The 21,848-nt window shown below is 36.4% G+C and overlaps 2 protein-coding genes across 6 annotated transcripts in view; one reads left to right on the top strand and one right to left on the bottom strand.

Moving 5' to 3' along the window:
* The window catches only part of LOC127432592 (transport and Golgi organization protein 2 homolog), a 57,484-nt gene extending 51,259 nt beyond the window's left edge, over positions 1-6,225 (top strand). For all 4 annotated transcript variants that reach the window (XM_051683888.1, XM_051683906.1, XM_051683879.1 and 1 more), the window contains exons 8-9: positions 3,638-3,742; positions 3,883-6,225. In XM_051683888.1, coding sequence (XP_051539848.1) covers positions 3,638-3,742; positions 3,883-4,003 — 226 coding nt within the window. In that variant the 3' untranslated portion in view covers positions 4,004-6,225. The remainder of the gene's footprint in view (positions 1-3,637; positions 3,743-3,882) is intronic.
* On the bottom strand, positions 4,299-21,180 carry LOC127432566 (prominin-2-like). 2 transcript variants are annotated; one of them, XM_051683808.1, is made up of 25 exons: positions 21,096-21,180; positions 20,505-20,741; positions 20,124-20,170; positions 19,613-19,824; positions 19,083-19,203; positions 18,926-18,989; positions 17,406-17,495; positions 16,914-17,104; positions 16,611-16,679; positions 16,454-16,517; positions 16,190-16,340; positions 15,761-15,919; positions 15,529-15,652; positions 15,225-15,439; positions 14,591-14,675; positions 14,100-14,246; positions 13,945-14,016; positions 13,772-13,861; positions 13,364-13,417; positions 13,114-13,194; positions 7,749-7,817; positions 7,259-7,348; positions 6,949-7,049; positions 6,551-6,632; positions 4,299-6,248 (listed from the first exon to the last, which is right to left on the bottom strand). In XM_051683808.1, the coding sequence occupies exons 3-25, from the start codon at positions 20,130-20,132 to the stop codon at positions 6,213-6,215; spliced, it is 2,376 nt and encodes a 791-aa protein (XP_051539768.1). In that variant the 5' UTR covers positions 20,133-20,170; positions 20,505-20,741; positions 21,096-21,180; the 3' UTR covers positions 4,299-6,212. The 2 variants fall into 2 exon arrangements, with proteins under 2 accessions (XP_051539768.1, XP_051539777.1); XM_051683817.1 differs by lacking the exons at positions 4,299-6,248; positions 6,551-6,632; positions 6,949-7,049; positions 7,259-7,348; positions 7,749-7,817 and adding an exon at positions 12,529-12,769.
* Between the last annotated feature and the right edge of the window lie 668 nt (positions 21,181-21,848).

Below are 21,848 nucleotides of genomic sequence, written 5' to 3'. Positions count from 1 at the left end.
ACCTTCAGGCATTTGGAAATTGCTCCCAAGGATGAACCAAACTTGTGGAGGTCCACAATTGTTTTTCTGAGGTCTTGGCTGATTTCTTTTGATTGTCCCATGATGTCAAGCAAAGAGGCACGGAGTTTGAAGGTAGGCCTTAAAATACATCCTCAGGTACACCTCCAATTCAGTACACCTCCTATAAGAAGCTAATTGGCTAATTGTCTAAAGGCTTGACCTCATTTTCTGGAATTTTCCAAGCTGCTTTAAGGCACAGTTAACTTAGTGTATGTAAATGTCTGACCCACTGGAATTTTGATATAGTCAATTAAAAGTGAATCAATCTGTCTGTAAACAATTGTTGGAAAAATTACATGTGTCATGCACAAAGTAGATGTCCTAAACAACTTGCCAAATCTATTGTTTGCTAATATTAAATCTGTGGAGTGGTTAAAAAATTAGTTTTGATGACTTCAACCTAAGTGTATGTAAACTTCTGGCTTCAAATGTATATACACCGATCAGCCACAACATTAAAACCACCTGCCTAATATTGTGTAGGTCCCCCTCGTGCCGCCAAAACAGCGCCAAACCGCATCTCAGAATAGCATTCTGAGATGCTGTTCTTCTCACCACAATTGTACAGAGAGGTTATCTGAGTTACTGTAGACTTTGTCTGTTCGAACCAGTCTGGCCATTCTCTGTTGACCTCTCTCATCAACAAGACGTTTCCATCTGCAGAACTGCCGCTCACTGGATGTTTTTTTGTTATTGGCACCATCGCAGGAGATCAGCAGTTACAGAAATACTCAAACCAGCCCGTCTGGCACCAACAATCATCCATGTGATTATCTAATCAGCCAATCAACAGCAGTGCAGTGCATAAAATCATGCAGATACGGGTCAGGAGCTTCAGTTAATGTTCACATCAACCATCAGAATGGGGAAAAAATTTGATCTCAGTGATTTCGACCATGGCATGATTGTTGGTGCCAGACGGGCTGGTTTGAGTATTTCTGTAACTGCTGATCTCCTGGGAATTTCACGCACAAAAGTCTCTAGAATTTACTCCGAATGGTGCCAAAAACAAAAAACTTCCTGTGAGGGGCAGTTCAGTAGACAGAAATGCCGTGTTGATGAGAGAGGGTAACAGAGAATGACTAGACCGGTTCGAACTGACAAAGTCTACGGTAACTCAGATAACTGCTGTTAAATTGTGGTGATGCTGTCTTGGCAGCTCTAGGAGGACCTACAGAATATTAGGCAGGTGGTTTTAATGTTGTGGCTTATCAGTGTGTGTGTGTGTGTGTGTGTGTGTGTGTGTGTGTGTATACCAGTCAAATGTTTTGAAACACTGGGGCCTGTGTAGCTCAGTGGTAAAGATGCTGGCTACCACCCCTGGAGTTTGCTAGAATCCCAGGGCGTGCTGAGTGAGTTGAGCGTGGTTGCCGCGGTGGATGGCATGAAGCCTCCACACGCGCTATGCCACGTGATAAGATGTGCAGGTTGATGATCTCAGACGTGGAGGCAACTGGGATTCGTCCTCTGCCACCTGGACTGAGGCAAATCACTACGTGACCACAAGGACTTAAAAGCACATTGGGAATTGGGCATTCCAAATTGAGAGAAAAAGGGGAAAAATCCACACAAAAAAAATAATCAAAACTATGGAATAATATAAATTGAACTATGGGAATTATGTTGTGTGTCTGTGTGTGTGTGTGTGTGTGTGTGTGTGTATATATATATATATATATATATATATATATATATATATACTATATATATAATATATATATATCACATACAGTATATATATATATATATATATATATATATATATATATACATATATATATATATATATATATATATATATATATATATTTTTTTTTTTTCAATGTTAAAATACTTTCTCCTATCCCAACTTGAAATGTTCCAGGTTCAATACAAGTTAAGCTCAATCGACAGCATTTGTGGCATAATGTTGATTACCACAAAAATGTATTTTGACTCGTCCCTCGTTTGCTCTAAAAAAAAAAAAAAGCAAAAATCGAGGTTACAGTGAGACACTTACAATGGAAGTGAATAGGGGCCAATTAAAATATTAAAATATTCACTGTTTCAAAAGTTTAGCCACAAGACACAAAAGATATGTGTGTAAACATGATTTTAGTGTGATAAAATTACTTACAAATATTTTCTGTGGAAAGTTATTGCCAGTTTTACAACTTCGTTTCCATGACGATGTAATATAAACAAACCCTAAAACAACTGTAAAAATGAAATTTTAAACAAATTTACAGCTCAAATAATAAGTTTTAACAGAAGAATTAGTTCAAGTTCTTTTATAAAATTATAAGCTTCACATTTCTGTGTTTAAACTCTCCAAAAAGTGGCCACATTCACTTTCATTGTCTCCATTCACTTCCATTGTAAGTGCCTCACTGTAACCTCGATTTTTGCTTTTTTTAAAGAAAAGGATCAAAAATCTAAATTAATTTTTGTGGTAATCAACGTTATGACACAAATGCTGTCGATTGAGCTTAACTTGTACTGAACCCAGAACATTCCTTTAATATGCAGAGTCAACAAGAAGTATCCATTTGTAGGTTGAATCCTCCAAAATGTGTAAACAATGTGTCTCTGAGGTGATATCAAATCATTCCTCTGTTTGTTTGAGCATCCCGACCAGCAACATCGGCTCACAATGGTGTACTGTAAGTTTGGGGTGGCAGTATCTGTTTGTCGACCAATTGCAGGGGCACTTGATCAAGAAAACTTTTTGAAAACTCAGTGCTAGGGATTTTACATTTCTATTTGGTGACAGAAATTACAGGGTTCCCGCATTTTTGTTTTTTTTATGTCTTAAAAAGTCTTACATCTTAAGTGGTATAACATAAGTATTAATTATCATTTAAAGAGGTCTTAAAGTCAGGGACGGAAAGACGGGAATCGCAATTTGGCCTAATGTGATTCAAAAAACTTAAAAAGGCTAAGATTTAATTAAATAAAAGTATCATTTGCTTGTGCTGAATGCTTCAAAGTGAAGACACAGCACTGTTGCACATTCTCCAACTTCTTGATACAGTGTTTTCCAGCGGTTTCTTTCCTAGCAGTTCACAATCAATGAGTACCAGACATTTATGATGAGCGATCGCTCATCATCTACTGTTAATTAATTTTGACAATGTTTACTTTAAAGTGTTTATACTAAAATACATCGTTTTTAATTGTTTGAAAGATTGCATATTTTATTTACCTCATCTATTTGAGGAAGCAGCTGGAAGCAGTGACGTCTCAAGAGTCCCCGTAGATTTTCAGGCATGTTTATAGTTAAAATTTCTGCCTTATGCATCAAACTTTTTTCCCTGGTTATTATTGGTATTTTGGTTACACAATAAACTGCATCTGGACTCTTGTAGCCTCTGTCTGGGCCACCCCATCACAGGAAGGAAAGACTAAGAATATTCAGTATATTGATTTTACAAATATCTGCAAATTAATATGTTATTGCCTTTCAACACGTTATTATCGAATCTCTAAAATCCAATATCAGTCGACCTCTTATAAGTATTAATATAGTGGTACCTACTACCTAAAACAATTTTAATATGAACTTTAATATCCAAAAGAAACTTACCTCTCTTCTTAGAAACACCCCGGACCCTGCACAGGAGAGTCAAGGTGTGGGCTACAGTAAGGCCATGCTCCGAGCCCTGTCTGCAGTGTGTGTACGCTCACCAGGATACGGCACAAGGTCAGGGTCCCACCATGCTATTCCTACTCTCAATTCTCTCTCCAGAGAGCAGACCAATGCTTGCTAAACTTTTCTCTAGTTATTAGGATAAATGTGGGGTCTTATAACCAGTGTCATATCTGTGTGTCTGGCCACCACAGGACCAATACGATAATCCTCATCGACAGAGAGGGAAACGTGAACTTTACAGAGCGTAACATGCTAAATTGCGACATCAACCAGTGGAGCACAAATAGCTTCCACTTCAAACTGCAGGAATGATGGCCTGGCCAAGGGAGGAAAAGACTCACGCTGTGCCTTTCTCAAACCATCCTTTGCTCAAGCCATGCAGCACCACTGTTTATATCATTACCAAGCTCAAGACTTAACTTTGACTTTTCTGTTGAAATAGGAAAGGTGTTAATTATTTGTACACTGGCTCTGTTCTGAGAGAAAGCTTGAGTGCACTTTTCAAGATAAAGTTTCTTTTTCGTTTTCCTCATAAAAGGTGTGAATTTGAGTGCATGTGATTCTCTCAGCATCTGTTCATTATTATAGAAGCCAGATAAGTATGAAGTGTGAAATATTGTTATTTATCATCCACTGAATCCTGTTTTATCATAACACAACTTCCACTTATCAACTCATTGGCATGAAATGCTGTTGGACAGAATAGTTGGGAGGACAAAATGTTTACTGCCAAAGAATCACTGTGGCTCACAATCTTTTTTTTCAAATAGTAGAAAATAAATCGTCTTCATGTTGCACGGTGGTGCAGTAGTAATCCACTGAATAGCACATCTTTCACTCAGGACACATTTTGAAGAGCTACAGCCAAAAATGAAGGAACGGTGTTTTCAGTCATTTCTTTAAAACATATTATTGTGAAAATAAATTTTTTCACATTAAATCAAACCATTTTGATTAAACTTTGAAACTGTTTCAAAGTTTGAAGTCTGTATGGTTTGATATACCCTTTGCTGCTCTCACACTACAGAAAGTTATCCTAAGATGACCATAAATGCATTTTATGTCAACTTTAAGGAAACTGATATTAATGTGTCATTTGATGTCATCTCTTTGAGTGATAACAAAGTGCCTGCGATTTGATATTCAGCGTTTGGATCTTCATTCTCTTTGGCTCATGTGTGCTTGTCTGAATCTACTACACTTGCTACTTTTTATGTCCTGTGTATCTACTGTGCTGATTTTGTTTGTCATAGATTAGATGTTGGAGCGGAAAGCCCAGAACTAGTTTCAAAACTAGACTCTGTTTAATTTTAGGCATTTGTTTTGTTTTGTCTCTGCTGTTCACACATACATTTTTAGCCAGACTCAAATATCTTGTCTGAGCTGATAAGGTACCTCAAAACAGTTATGGGAGTCCGTCACCCAGCTCTGGTATTTGGCGTAGTGAAGTGACCTATGTCATTTTCTCCTGTGTATAGCATGTCATGAATAAAACACTGACAATGGCTCTAGTTACTAAACAAGTTACAACATGCATAGCACAAAATGGCAATTCAATTAATGGACCCTTTTCACAGGCTGTGATGATGCAAATCCACCTTAGTAAACTAGGGTAAATTAGCAAACCTTTGTACTTATATATATATATATATATATATATATAAATTAATCTAAATTTACCTTGGAATTAATTAAGAAAAAAAATGGCACCACTGCTCTATTGGGGATTTAAATACAGCTGCAGAGAGCGTGATGGTAAATTCGGCATCTTTCTATCTTGCGACTGCCATAATCCATTGGAAATGGATCCAGTGGAAACGTAATAGTGGATTTTTTATTTTGCTGTTGGAGCAAATGCAAACACAAAATGATACAGTATTTGCTGTGGTCTCCCATTTACCTCTATAGAAGACAGTGTATCCATCTGTAGTTTACTTCCGTGTCCCAAATCCCAAAATGTGAAAAGAGTCCATTATGGTGTGTAACATAGTAACCCATTTACTGGAGGGATATGACTGATTGTGGTCTACTGCCATCTAGGGATATGCTACATAGGGATACAAAGCTTTTCTATAGCCCAAATAGTTAAGCTAATGCTAAATTCATTCAATCCAACAATATGAGGATTTGCAATGTGTAATAATTGTCTTTATTTGTTATAGCTTATTTAGTAAATTGAATTATTTTAAGAAAAGGAAAATGACCTCATATGACACAAAAATCATGACAAAACATGAACAAAGTTAATAGGAAGCCACTGAAATTGTATGTAGACCATTAATTCATACTTTCACAACCCAAAATATGTAGAAAGACAAAGGACATTTTTATGTATCATACTGAATACTGAGTCTACAGAAATAACAATATTAGTTGCAGTGAACAAAATGTGTTTCCTCATTCCTGTGTCGCCTCATAATTTTTTGGTGGCAATGTTATTTTGCTTTAAGTGTTTCCTTCATCCTATACATTTGCAGTGCAATTCTGTACATTTTTAAGATTCATTAAGTTCATCCATAAATTAGATGTTGGATTTGATGTTCTCAGTGTCTTCATCCTTCATGTATTTCCAAGGAGCATAATGAAATGGAAATTTAGAGAAAGTTCAAAAAGCAGCTCTCACCCAGTAATGGTCATTTGTACTAGGTCAAATCTCAAATAATATACTAAAAATCGAATCTATGGTGTTAAAGATATTACTATGGTACTTCTCTGACATAGAATGCATGATAAGTACACAAACTATGAATTCATGAAACTATCACAGACATGATATCAGACTTGTGTTTTACTTGTTTCTTGGTGAGATAAACAACAGCAATAAATAGAGGAAATTTGCAATGAAGAAAGAAACATTACCTCCATATAATCCTTTGTCTTGTAGCTTTTAGAATGAGTTTCAGTATCGAAGATATCCTTTGGCACATAGAATGATGCTTTACTGCATTTTAGACAGATGAGATAAACAGTGAACAACACAACACCCTTTTATACATCAAATTTAACTTGAACAAAAATGGATCTATTATTTGAATAATATTGCTGTAGAATATGATCCATAGTTGCTATAATATGTTAAAGTCACTATAATACTTGAAATGGACTCAAAAACTCAGATATTCATATTTATATTAATTTATATCTAAATCTTAATATTTATTAATAGTAATTATTCAGAGATATCAATGTGAACTGGTCATAATGTTAAAACATTTGGAGATACTATATAATGTAGTTTAAAATGTAATTTGTCTTACTTGCTGGGCAGAAGCTCTAATAATCTAGATGTGAATATGCAAAAGATCACACCAAGAACCAGGAATGCACAGCACCATCCAAGACAGAGCCAGAATGCGTTCTTCAAAGGAAGATATAAACAGGACAACACTGTCAAGAGTGCAAGATCATGCATAAATGGTTTAACATGAAACTTTATGTAAAAAGTCATGTAATTAGTTCTGTAAAAATACACATATATATTGATTATATATTGAGACTACACATTATACAGTTTGTTGGTCTACTACTACATCATAACATTTTCTGCATCTGTTGACATTCACTCACCCAAGGATCAATCACATTCTCACAGGTTGCTGTGTATACATTGCTCAGAGACACAGAGAGCCACTGACAATCCAGAACTTCTGATATAATCTAGAATGTGAAGAATATACAAATAACGCTAATAATGCTAAATACATTTTAAAACAGCACCAGAATCATCTGATATAACTTGAATGGCAATGGCTTGGAATCAGTCATTCACCTAGATTACATTAATTAAAGCTAAACTAATTAACCATACCAAACTGCGATATTCCTCACGAACATGGTTTTTAAACACAAATAGCTCAAAAAAAAATTAAAAAAAAATGAGTGAAACACCAGCACAGGTTTATTTTAGTAATTTAATTTTTTTTCATTATTTCAGATTCTCAGTACAGTCATGTGAACATAATGCATGAGAAATGTCTGCTGTATTGATTTATAGTTGCTGCCCATGTCACCCATGCCTAAATCTGCCACTGAGTTATAGTTTTGTCCAACTACTTACCGCATGTCTAACCCAGTTCATGTAGTGTTGTAGTACCTCCTCTGCCTTGTTCATTGCACACAAAGACACCTACCAGAGAAGTAAAAGCATCTGAATTACAGTTGGCCTTAACAGGAGCAGCAATCATTATAATTGAGAGACCCATCATCCCCATCCCATGAAAACAAATAATGGCATAAGACATCTTGTCAATTACCTCAGAAAGCATTTTTAGCTCATCCCTTAGTCTATGGTGCAAGGCATTTCGAATTATTTAAAACCAGTGTAGGACTTTAAGTGCACCAGGCAGATGAGATGAGGGTTGGCGCTGTTTTGGCGGCACTTGCTATCATTAGTCATATATTTATATATATACAGCTCTGGAAAAAATTAAGAGACCACTGCAAAATTATCAGTTTCTCTGGATTTACTATTTATAGGTATGTGTTTGAGTAAAATGAAAATGTTTGTTTTATTCTATAAAGCACTGACAATATTTATCCCAAATTCCATATAAAAATATTGTCATTTAGAGCATTTATTTGCAGAAAATAACAACTGGTCAAAATAACAAAAAAAGATGCAGTGTTTTCAGACATATATATATATATATATATACAGGTGCATCTCAATAAATTAGAATGTCGTGGAAAAGTTCATTTATTTCAGTAATTCAACTCAAATTGTGAAACTCGTGTATTAAATAAATTCAATGCACACAGACTGAAGTAGTTTAAGTCTTTGGTTCTTTTAATTGTGATGATTTTGGCTCACATTTAACAAAAACCCACCAATTCACTATCTCAAAAAATTAGAATATGGTGACATGCCAATCAGCTAATCAACTCAAAACACCTGAAAAGGTTTCCTGAGCCTTCAAAATGGTCTCTCAGTTTGGTTCACTAGACTACACAATCATGGGGAAGACTGCTGATCTGACAGTTGTCCAGAAGACAATCATTGACACCCTTCACAAGGAGGGTAAGCCACAAACATTCATTGCCAAAGAAGCTGGCTGTTCACAGAGTGCTGTATCCAAGCATGTTAACAGAAAGTTGAGTGGAAGGAAAAAGTGTGGAAGAAAAAGATGCACAGCCAACCGAGAGAACCGCAGCCTTATGATTGTCAAGCAAAATCGATTCAAGAATTTGGGTGAACTTCACAAGGAATGGACTGAGGCTGGGGTCAAGGCATCAAGAGCCACCACACACAGACGTGTCAAGGAATTTGGCTACAGTTGTCGTATTCCTCTTGTTAAGCCACTCCTGAACCACAGACAACGTCAGAGGCGTCTTACCTGGGCTAAGGAGAAGAAGAACTGGACTGTTGCCCAGTGGTTCAAAGTCCTCTTTTCAGATGAGAGCAAGTTTTGTATTTCATTTGGAAACCAAGGTCCTAGAGTCTGGAGGAAGGGTGGAGAAGCTCATAGCCCAAGTTGCTTGAAGTCCAGTGTTAAGTTTCCACAGTCTGTGATGATTTGGGGTGCAATGTCATCTGCTGGTGTTGGTCCATTGTGTTTTTTGAAAACCAAAGTCACTGCACCTGTTTACCAAGAAATGTTGGAGCACTTCATGCTTCCTTCTGCTGACCAGCTTTTTAAAGATGCTGATTTCATTTTCCAGCAGGATTTGGCACCTGCCCACACTGCCAAAAGCACCAAAAGTTGGTTAAATGACCATGGTGTTGGTGTGCTTGACTGGCCAGCAAACTCACCAGACCTGAACCCCATAGAGAATCTATGGGATATTGTCAAGAGGAAAATGAGAAACAAGAGACCAAAAAATGCAGATGAGCTGAAGGCCACTGTCGAAGAAACCTGGGCTTCCATACCACCTCAGCAGTGCCACAAACTGATCACCTCCATGCCACACCGAATTGAGGCAGTAATTAAAGCAAAAGGAGCCCCTAGCAAGTACTGAGTACATATACAGTAAATGAACATACTTTCCAGAAGGCCAACAATTCACTAAAAATGTTTTTCTTATTGGTCTTATGATGTATTCTAATTTTTTGAGATAGTGAATTGGTGGGTTTTTGTTAAATGTGAGCCAAAATCATCACAATTAAAAGAACCAAAGACTTAAACTACTTCAGTCTGTGTGCACTGAATTTATTTAATACACGAGTTTCACAATTTGAGTTGAATTACTGAAATAAATGAACTTTTCCACGACATTCTAATTTATTGAGATGCACCTGTATATAGACACACACACACACACACACACACACAGTACCATGCAAAAGTTTTAGGCACTTGTGAAAAATGTTGCATAGTGAGGATTTCTTCAAAAATAATGCAAAGAAAACAAGTTCATATTCATTTTTAAACAACACAATACAAATGTTTTACATACATAACTTGGGAAGAGTTCAGAAATCAATATATTTGGTGGATAACCCTGATTTTCAATCACAGCTTTCATGCGTCTTGGCATGCCCTCTACCAGTCTTTCACATTGCTGTTGGGTGAATCTATGCCACTCCTGGCGCAAAAATTCAAGCAGCTCGGCTTTATTTGATGGCTTGTGGCCATCCATCTTCCTCTTGATCACATTCCAGAGGTTTTAAATGGGGTTCAGGTCTGGATCGTGGTCCTACATCCACACCTTGATTGACTTGGCTGTGTAGTATGGAGCATTGTCCTGCTGGAGAAACCAGGTAGGGAACATTGTCAGAGCATAAGGAAGCAAGTTTTCTTCCAGGATAACCTTATACGTGGCTTGATTCATGCATCCTTCACAAAGATAAATCTGCTCGATTCCAGCCTTGTTGAAACACCCCCAGATCATCACGGCTCCTCCACCAAATTTCACAGTGGGTGCGAGACACTGTGGCTTGAAGGCCTCTCCAGGTCTCCGTCTAACCATTAGACGACCAGGTGGAGGATCGGTGATGATCTGGGGGTGCTTCAGCAAGGCTGGAATCAGGCAGATTCATCTTTGTGAAGGAGGCTTGAATCAAGCCATGTACAAGGTTATCCTGGAAGAAAACTTGCTTCGTTTTGCTCTGACAATGTTCCCCAACTCTGAGGATTGGTTTTTCCACCAGGACAATGCTCCATGCCACACAGACAGGTCAATCAAGGTGTGGATGGAGCACCACCGGATCACGACCCTGTCATGGCCAGCCCAATCTCCAGACCTGAACCCCACTGAAAACCTCTAAAATGTGGACAAGAGGAAGATGGATGGTCACAAGCCATCAAACAAAGCCGAGATGCTTGAATTTATACCAGGAGTGGCATAAAGTCACCCAACAGCAATGCGAAAGGCTGGGTAGGGAGCATGACAAGATGCATGAAAGCTGATTGAAAATCAGGGTTATCAACCAAATACTGATTTCTGAACTCTTACTGAGTTAAAATATTAGAATTGTGTTGTTTAAAAATGAATATGAACTTGTTTTCTTTGCATTATTCGAGGTCTGAAAACACTGCATCTTTTTTGTTATTTTGACCAGTTGTAATTTTCTGCAAATAAACGCTCTAAATGACAATATTTTTATTTAGAATTTGGGAGAAATGTTGTCAGTACTTTATAGAATAAAACAAAAATGTTCATTTTACTCAAACACATACCTATAAATATAAATCCAGAGAAACTGATAATTTTGAAGTGGTCTCTTAATTTTTTCCAGAGCTGTATATACTGTATATATATATATATATATATATATATATATATATATATATATATATATCCACAACAGTTTGTTCTAGTCCTTGAATCTGATTGAACGAGAGGCGTTGCATGAGTATTGATGGACTCACACTATCAGCACTCCGACGCTTCACTGTTTGTATCACTCCACTTGTGTTCGAGCTGTTCTAAACTAAAGTGTAAGAGCAGTGCATATGTGTTAAGAGCTATATGTGTCTCTTTACATGTAATTTTGTGACGTTACATATTTTAGCCAGCAGGTGGCAGCAAAACACAATTTGTTTGTGCAATATAAGGGATAGGGAGGAATACCTCCGCTTTGACGGCTATTTTTCCACTGAGAAAATAGGATGAATTTAACCAAAATGACATTATATTCAGAAAGCTGACTAACACACTACAGCATCTCTGCTTGAGAATGGCAGCAGGGACAGGTGATCACACAAGCTCCATCTCTCTCTCTCTCTCTCTCTCACTCACACACACACACACACATCCTTGTTTCTCCAATAACTTGTTAGAAACAGCCCAAGCCGTGATACTAGTTCTAAAGTGATATTTTTGAATTACTAACGAAGGCTTGGACGCATCATTTAGTTTTAACTACCAATGGCAGATTCTGAACCGTTGCGTAAGAAAGTAGTTCCATGCACAAATGCATTTTTTATGACCGTACTCAGTTTTTCCTATTTTTTTTTTATTTACTTGTTCATTGAACTGTTGAATATAAGCAATATCACATGAGCAAGAGTGCGATATGGGCCTAAATCAGCATTGCTGTGATTACCTATGGCACTCTGCCTGCTGCCGAATCACAATAGTGCCGATGTAGGGCCATATCGCACTCTTGCTCGTGTGATATTGCTTAAGTATACAGTAAATAATTTACTGTATACTTAAGCAATATCACACGAGCAAGAGTGCGATATGGCCCTACAGTATTATATATATATATATTTACATATATGTATGCACAGTACTGTGCAAAAGTTTTAGGCACTTGTGAAAAATGTTGCATAGTGAGGATTTCTTCAAAAATAATGCAATAAATAATTTTCATTGATCAATTAATGTCATACAAAGTCCAGTAAACATAAAAAAAAAAAAAAAAATGCTAAATCAATATTTGGTTTGACCACCTTTGCATTCAAAATAGCACCAACTCTCCTACGTACACCTGGACACAGTTTTCCTTGTTGTTGGCAGATAGGATGTTCCAAGCTTCTTGGACAATATGCCACAGTTCTTCTATCTATTTAGGCTGTCTCAATTACTTCTGTCTCTTCATGTAATCCCAGACTGACTCGAAGTTCAGTGGTGCGCACTGTGGGGGCCATGCCATCTGTTGCAGGACTCCCTGTTCTTCTATTTTATTCGAATCTATTTGCAAAAGGAATGTCTAAAATGTATAATTCCCATTGACACACTAAAACTGAAGATATAAATAACCATCTTAAGACAAATGTTTTTGTGAAACATATTATGTGCCTAATACTTTTGCACAGTACTGTGTGTGTATATATATATATATATATATATATATAATGTATATACACACACACACACACAGGATATACAGTACATTATTCCAAACTTTTGGCTGCCAGTGTATATATGTGTGTGTGTGTGTGTTTGTTATACTGTATATGCACATGTTCAATGTTATTTTATATTCATTTAGTTTGATGTAAGGGAACATTATTGCATGTTTAAAACTGACTTACATTTGCTATGATATAAGGAGTCTCATTATGAAGAGCTGCTTGAGTCTCACTGGTGTACTGTAGGGTATTATCAGCATTGCTCTGAAAAAAGAAGCAACAGTTCAAATAAAAATATAGGCTCTATCCACAAGGAAAAAATCAAATGCTGTCTCACAGCTATGTTAAACAAACCACAAAAAAATGACCATAAAGACTATAACTGAAGTGACACTGATTTCTGAGACATTTAGATCCTTCTTTATAAATGTACCTTGTAGTCTTGACTAATGATAGCAAGTGCCTCCACACTAGAGTTCATCCTGCTCTATAAACAGAGAGAGAGAGAGAGAGAGAGAGAGAGAGAGAGAGATGTTCAGAACAGATTCAGATATTTGGTCTCAACCCAGTGGCTCTGTTTGTTTCTGAACAAAATTGCTAAATGCATTTAATAAAATTCAACTAACCATGTAATTGTATATAGTTTAGAAACGTAAATAGGCCTTTCAACTTATAAAAGGGGTGAATATGATACAGACTATTATGCATTAAGTTATGCTACTGTGTTGGGTCGCCACTTGATGTCCATTGTATCTCAGTCCTGAAGTAAAATCAAGTGAGATCCACAGGATTAAAGAACAGAAATCTGAAATCATTTAAAGAAGAGCCTTAAGAGACATACTCTGTCTGTGTTCTGCTCCTGAACCACTGTATTGAGGTATCTGGCATGATTCGCTTCTCTTTGCATATCATCCCTGATTGCTTCATTTTCCTGCAGAAAACAGAGGCAAACACGCTAACGTTCAGCCTGCATTCTTGAAGCTTAAAATGCTGCCTTTCTGCAGGCATACTCACAGGAAGTGCTGCTGCTGTGTCCAGTTCATCTGCAAAAGCTGCAAGATCTCTCTTCACCACAGATTTACTCATCTGAGAAATGGGAAAATAGCATTTATTTTCAGACTCATGCATATTAATATGCACACACACATACTAACATATAGTACACATACCAACACTCTGAGTCCATCGTAGTTGATTGTGTCCAGGCCACTGTCTCGAAAACTCTGAACAGCATATCTTCCATCTTCAGGCAGAAGAGTGGTACTGTCAAGGTCTATAGACATATCCTGCAATGTGCCCTCAAAGCTTTCTAAGTACTGCAGGGCCAACAGAGAGAGAAAATGTATCTAGAAAACATCTTAATAAAATTTCAATACAAACAATACTGTAAATCAATTAACAAGCCTGGTACATCCTATCTGCCAACAACCAAGAAAAACTGTGTCCAGGTGTACCTAGGATAATTGGTGCTGTTCAAAAGGCAAAGGTGGCCACACCAAATATTGATTTAGCTTTTTTATGTTTACCGGACTTTGCATGATGTTAATTGATAAATTATTTTTGAAGACATCCTCACTATGCAACATTTTTCACAAGTGCCTAAAACTTTTGCACAGTACTGTATAACACAGGAAGACATAAATATTTTACATGTCTGCACCTTGCTGGTATTGAGAAATACGTCCATATTGAAGACTTCATCCATTTTCATGGTGTAGAACATGGACCTTCCTGCTCTGCAGCCACTGTTTTGCACACAAATACCAACCAGAAATCATATTGTGCGTCAACTACCCTAATAGGCTATTCAAAATGTTTTGTCAGGTATTCTAGAAAATGTGTTTTATTTGGTAACTTCTAAATGCTGCTTTTATTCAAGTAAAAAAAAAAAATTTTTTTTACATGACAAAATTAACCTGACAACATTAGGTTACACAAATATAAGTAAATAGATTCTTAAAGGGATAGTTCACTCGAAAATGAAAATTCTGTTCATTTGCTCATCATGATGTTCCAAACCTTTTTTTCTTCCATGAAACAAAAACAGATAAGCCTCAGTCACCATTCACTTTCATTTTATAGGAAAAACACATCCAACGAAAGTGAACAGAGGCTCAGGCTAACATTCTGCAAAACATCTCCTTTTGTGTACCATGGAAGAAAGAACGTCTTATGGGTTTGGAACGACATAAGCATGGGTAAATAATGAGAGAATTTTTAATTTTCTGTAAAGTATCCTTTTATGGAAGCAACTGCATGTTACCACTTTTCATAGTGTATAGAACCTCATTTACTGGTATATCTCTGAAGTCTTGATATTTAGCTTGGGCAAAGTGTCATTTGTGGTCCCATTTGCAGTCTGTGTTATGTTGAGCATTTGCATTGTTGAGGCGTCAGTTGTGGTAAGTGAATGTTTTTTATGGGTGGTGTTGCTATTGGAGGCATGAATGGCATTGAACTCTGCGATAGTGTTTAAACTGCTGAAGAGATTCTCCTGTGTGTCCAAGAACTGTGCAAGAACAATAAAGCAATATGATCGGTTGTGGCTCAGTAATCTTATGCAATGTTTGTGTTTGTCAATGTTTGTGCTCGTAATACCTCAAAAATCTTCCCACTGGTCCAAGCCTTGCAGCCTAGAGTGTAAGCATTTCCTCCAAAGAAAAGAGTGATGAAGACCATGATTATGAAGAGCCAAGTAAAGATGAATATCATACCAGCAGCTCTAAAACCAATTAAAACTGTAAGTTTCTGGGTCATGCACATGCTCTAGAAAAAGTGAATGCTCTATCTTTGCCATGTGATAAATCACATTATGAATAACATTACTTACACCCTGAGCAGGTAGATGGCTGACAGTCTCAGTTGGTTGTTCAGGTACACAGGGTAAACAGCGGGAAAGAAAATCAGAGGAACACAAATAACCAGTCCAGCAAACATCAGCAATGCTATGACCAGAATCAAGGTGCAGAACACCACTGATAATGACCACCTATAATAAAAATGGTAGCAGGTTATGTCTCATTTCATAAACATGAAAAATCCTTGGTGTTACTAGTTACTGTACAGTATGCATGGAATTATAACAACATGCTTCAGAACTCAACAGAACACACTTAAGAGAAGGTTGAAATGGCTTAATCATCTATCTATCTATCTATCTATCTACTGTATCTATCTATCTGTCTGTCTGTGTCTGTCTGTCTATATTGAACTAACCTAAATGCCTTTTTTATAGTGTTTTGTGAACTTGAATCCTTACCTGATATACTCATAGTATTTGATGTCCCTGTGGTATCTGTTTAGTATTGAAAGCACACCAGATGCAGTGGTTGAGAGTGAGTCTAGAGACGGAATCTGGTCACTGCTGTTTTTAAAGAATTCCCTCGTCTCATTAAAGTCAACAACCAGTGCTACATTACAGGTGACAACAATATGTATATCAGGACGTTTTCAAAGGTTTTCTTGCTGGAAAACTTCACAAAGAAACAGCAGGCAAATATTTTGAACAGACATTCTAATTTACCTGCGATTTTTGGTGCAGTCTGAGAAATGTAATTTTGAGGGATGGAGTAAAATGATATATTACCCTGAAAAAGTGAGCAAAACAACAATGGGTCAACATCAGCTTATGTACAGTAATGTGCTGGTTAACTTCAAATGTCAATCACATTCTATTGTACCTGCTCCACCACACCCTCCAGTGCAGATACAGAACTCAAGTGTTGTAGCTGTTCATCCAAACTAGGAATCTATACAGGATTGAAATGGACAACATAGCTTAACCGTGGGCAGGACTGAAAACTTATGATTAGATTAACTGGTGGTCATAATAACCTGGCTCTAAATGTTATTTTCTTAAACAAGTTTGATCCACATGTAGCTACAGCATGTTATGAAGGAATGACAGACTTCATAAACATTATCACAAGCCCCAGTAATATATTCAGTGTCATTTCTTTCATATTTACTCCAAGGACTCATACCAGGTAATAATTTGCATCTGACTCCAGATCAGTGCCTTCCAGGAGCTCACAGCTTTGTGAGCAATTGTTCTTGAGACTGTGCAACCTGCTCTGCAACCACCGCAGTTCGGATTCCAGATAGCTGTGGCGTGTCTGCATGGATATTCTCGTTTCTTCTAAGATCTGAAGACTACCCTGTGCTCTAGAGGCATCTAAACTCACAGGAGATAATAAAAATCATATGGGTATTCTGTATCCTATATTTTATATTCTAAATTTCATATTCTATATACAAAACAATATTGTTTTTTGACACTTTCGATTAAAATAGCATCTGTTTGATCTGAAAAGCAGTATATTTATATTAATCGCTGACATTGTTTGTTGTTGCTTTAAGATTTATCTTCACTGGAGGTAAGGGGCCAAGCTTAAATTGTTAATTAGAAGATGTTGTCCACATACTTTTTGCCATGTAGTGTTTTCTGTTATTAAGATAAAGGTGGTGATACATACCTTGAATAGTGTGAGCAATGTGAAAGAGAGCATTATTAACTTGGGTGTTAAAAGATGACACGACTGTGGAACCAATCAAATTCCCCATCCCTGAAAAAAATAAGACAAAACATCTGACGATGTGCCGGCAATGTTAAAGGTGCAGTATGTAAGATTCAGAAACCCTTGTTATTAATGACACTTGTGGCCGTTAAGTGAACTGCGGCCAGCTACCTGTTGCTCATGCTCGTGCACACACTTCATAAGGACACGAGTATCGACCAAAACAATGATGTAAGGTACAAAGAGTCTGAACGTGATTCACCGACATCATGCTGACAGATGAGGTAGCATAATTAAAATTACACAGTTATGATTGTTTTACTACAAACTTTGAGACTGTATATTATATTTGACTCTCCAGTGCTGGAACAGGGCTAAAACAAAGTGTGGATATAGGTCTGACTATGTGAGACTGTAGTTTTAAGTAATCACTTTTCTTTGCTTGATACATGACTGCATTTATACGATAGCCTATGTCGGTGTTAGCTAGCTAGCCAGCTTTATCAATACCTGTTAGCTAAATTTGGTGGATGATGACAGTAGCTGTTTATAAAATAGACTGTACATTATAAATATGTTGACACAATTCAGTATTGATGTGATTCCATCACAACTGTCATTTTGATATATCGATGCGCTATTGTTTTATAATTATAGATTGTATGTATTTTCTGTATAACCAAGTTACGTTACACTAATGAATGGGTCTTTTTGCATTATCTTGAACATTGTCTAGCATTCATTTAATGTGTTATTGTAGTTTACCTTGCTGAATAATTAAAGATTAACAATGATTATGACAGTTACTGTGCAGGCAAAATCAAGTTAGCTAAAATTACACAGATCAATCCTTATGGCACTATATTTCACATACTTTGCAGTTATGTAAGCTTAACTGTCCAATAAGAAGAACGCCAATTCAGGGTCGGTTTTGATCCCCAAAACAGAACGAAGGTCCCTCCAGGAATCAAATGCCCTGCCGATGTACACTCTAGTTTTCGCTCGACCCGATCACGTTCCCGCTTAGCTAGACTGGATTCAGTACATAAATGTTTTTTTTTTTTGTTGTTTTTTTTTTTGGCTTACTCTGAATTTGTGTAGGTGTCGGTGTTGTGCTGGGAGCCGGATGTTTGCTGGATTCCATCTCTAAGACATCGTTACCTAGTGTTGCAGTTTGTTGTCGCTGTTGAATAGCAAAAAAGATGCTACTGCCTGAGGCAAGGCTCTCGGGAGCACGCATAAACGTCACATCCTTTGGATTTTCCCGGCAAAAGCGACCCACTCCCTTCGCATGAAAATCAGTCTACAGGCTTTAATAGGCAACCTAGGAAGTCCGGCAAGGACTCATTTTTTAAGTTGCGTTACAAGCCATTCACACATTGGCAAAAAAAAGGTGAATATTACATGACAAATTTTACATATTGCACCTTTAAGCATGATCAATTAAAGAAAGCATCTTTATTGCATCTCATTCTTACCTTCTAAATCTCTTATGATCTCTTCTTGAGGAACTGAGAACTGCTTGATAATAGTGTTTATTTTCTGAAAAGGGAAAATATAAAATAATAAGGAATGGTTTCAATATTAAATTATTGCTGATGAAGAATCTTCTAATATAACTGAGATTTGTCATACCTTCTGGATTGATTTAAATGCATTCTCAACATAACTGATGTCATTTCTCAGGTGATTCAAACTGGGACTCATGTTTTCATGTACTCTGTTGTTGGTGGTAAATGTCAAAAATACTCCTACCCTTTAGTCAAAGCAGACACATGGAAACACATTGGTAAATGTCATGCCAAAATGTCAATTAAATGAATTTTGTTTTTAAGTGATATCTGCCTCTATACTGTATGTAAATATGCACACTGTTTGAATGCCCTTTGAATACTGTATATTATACACAGTTTGGCTTTCCTTGAAGGGATAGTTTCCATGAAACACAAAAAGAATGATAGCCTCAGTCATCATTCACTTATGTTTAATGGTGGCTGAGGCTAACAGTTTGCACAACATCTCCTTTTGTATCCCATGAAAGAAAGAATGTCAAATGGATTTAGCACAACATGAGAGTAAGTTAGTAATGACAGAATGTTCCATTTTTGGGTGAACTATCCCTTTAACAGTAATGAATGTCTGAGAATGTGTTATTTAATTCTTACAGCAAAAGGACAGCTACGATGGACAGGCATGTTATCACTGTGATATCCTTTTTGTACCATGGCGATGACAAGGGTGATGACCTGTCAATCACTGCAACAGTACTGCTATGGAAAAAATTCCATGCAAGCATTCCACCCACAACTGGCATAATCAGCATGTACAGAACAACCAGAATGAGGCAAACAGTGTACCCGGCCTCATAGTGTACAATCTGTGGAGACAGCAGGAATAATTATTTATTTACAAAAATTTAAAGATCTGCAGATTATTGCTTTTGTCATTCCAATTGTCATTGCCAGTATACAGTATGTTGACAGAAAAGTGACACAATCATGATGGAATATGAAACAATGCATTGACAAGTTGACAAATATTAATGTGAACAAACTTGTTATAAAAGGCGTGAAGGAATCTTTTGTTAACTGGTCTGTTTACCTTTGTGGTCTAAAACTGGTTTATCAAGTTAAAATACAATACAATCAGCCAAAGTCACTGAAAACCACTGATTACCTGTGACATTTTTGGTTTTTCATTCTTTGATGCCCGAGATGCTACATCTGGAGTTTATAAGAGAAGCAGATTTTCATATATTATTATTTTGCAGCATATGAAATAAGTTTTGACACAGACATTAATGAAGGAAATTGCTGGTATTTAAAGAAGTCCTACATAGTTCATGTCTTAAAAATAAAGTATTGAGAAGTTACTTTTTTGTCTCATATAAAATTTTATTTACTTCTTTATTTTTACTTTTCTCTATTGGATTTCAGAAGCAATTATATAAAACGGTAAAATGTGATCTCATATTTTCACATTAATTAATTCAGTCCCTAGTGGGTTAAAAAAGAAGAAGAAAGTACTGTATATTAATTTCCATAAGATATTACTTACCTAATGGAAATTAGTTTGGCTGCACAGCCCCAAGAAACAAGCGTGCAAAATTGTACAAAGGCTCCAGAGAATCATAAGAATGGGAAATGGGAAATCCAGAGGTCCGAGTAATGTTAACATACTGAGGATCAGTGTAATTTGGGCAGGGTGTTGTCAAACCAGCACAGCTCAGGAAAGACACCAATACCAATATGCTTATTCTCTGTAGGACCATTTTTAACTGTGCAAGTGATCCCTCTGAGATTAAGACAAGACCTTTCAATTAAACACAGACAAAACACTCTACTCTTTTTCATAGAGCTACTGGGGTAATATATATTTATATACATATATACATTATATATATCTGTACTGTATAATAATATGCCACTTATTTATCTCAATTATTACATTTTATTATTAAAGTCTAGCGAGTGTCCAAAGTAATCAGTATATTTTTTATTTAAACTTAAATGATACGTACATGATACATGATGAAGATAATAAATATTTCAGATAAAATTTAGGAGATGAATGGTTGAGAATGCAAAGGTTGTGTTGCATGTGGTACATAAAGATGTAAAAAGAATAACACAAAAACATGCTACATACCTTCTCAAATTTAAGATCTCATAAGTTAAGTCTTCTACATCACATCACGCCATTGAGTGTCTCTCTCTCCAGCACTTACATACCTTCTAGTATCATTATGACTCATGTTGTCTTTCCTTCGCATTTGAAGAGCACATCTTATGGGAGCAGTGCAGAACCAGTTTAACACATAACCACATCCTCCACAGTTTTAGCAATAAATGCGCTGAGTTAATATACGTTATTAATAATACAAAAAAATGTATACTCTTTCTTATATGCTGAAATTAGAACCTTCCTGACCCCTGACTTATAAGAAAATACATCTTTTATATATTAAAAATATATTTATTTTTATCTTTTTGATTATTTGTCTCCTTTATCTTATTTATGTATACATTTTGGTTGGTTTATACTGTTTTTTTTTTCTTCCTTCACCTGTACTTGTCTTTATGACTCAGTGATTGTAGCCATACATCTTATTGAACATTTATATAGAAAAATCCACAGTTTTAGCACCATTGTGGACTTTTCGGCACATTTTCCAACTTATATCAATGTTAAATTAGCGATCTGAATAATAATATTGTTCAAATACAGTGTTACTATGAATGCAAACTTTAATACAGTGAAAAAGACACTCTATTAGCATAACATAAATATATTTAAATAAATAACTATTTCCAACATTCTTTTGAATGTACATTTTCTAAAATGAAATATTTGATGCCATGAGTGTACCTTCATTTACTAAATGAAGCAATGCCATAACAA

The sequence above is a fragment of the Myxocyprinus asiaticus genome, chromosome 4, assembly GCF_019703515.2.
Source record: "Myxocyprinus asiaticus isolate MX2 ecotype Aquarium Trade chromosome 4, UBuf_Myxa_2, whole genome shotgun sequence".
NCBI lineage: Eukaryota > Metazoa > Chordata > Actinopteri > Cypriniformes > Catostomidae > Myxocyprinus > Myxocyprinus asiaticus.
The sequence above is the reverse complement of the archived record's forward strand: the minus strand, read 5'-3'. Positions and strand labels throughout refer to the sequence as shown.

Excerpts from the sequence above, each read along its gene's own strand:
- LOC127432566 (XM_051683808.1), bottom strand. Across the intron at positions 7,818-13,113 it reads CTCCTTATATCATAGCAAAT|GTGTCTTTGTGTGCAATGAA; the intron begins GTAAGTCAGTTT and ends CTTCTCTGGTAG. Across the intron at positions 7,349-7,748 it reads TGAACTGGGTTAGACATGCG|ATTATATCAGAAGTTCTGGA; the intron begins GTAAGTAGTTGG and ends TTCACATTCTAG.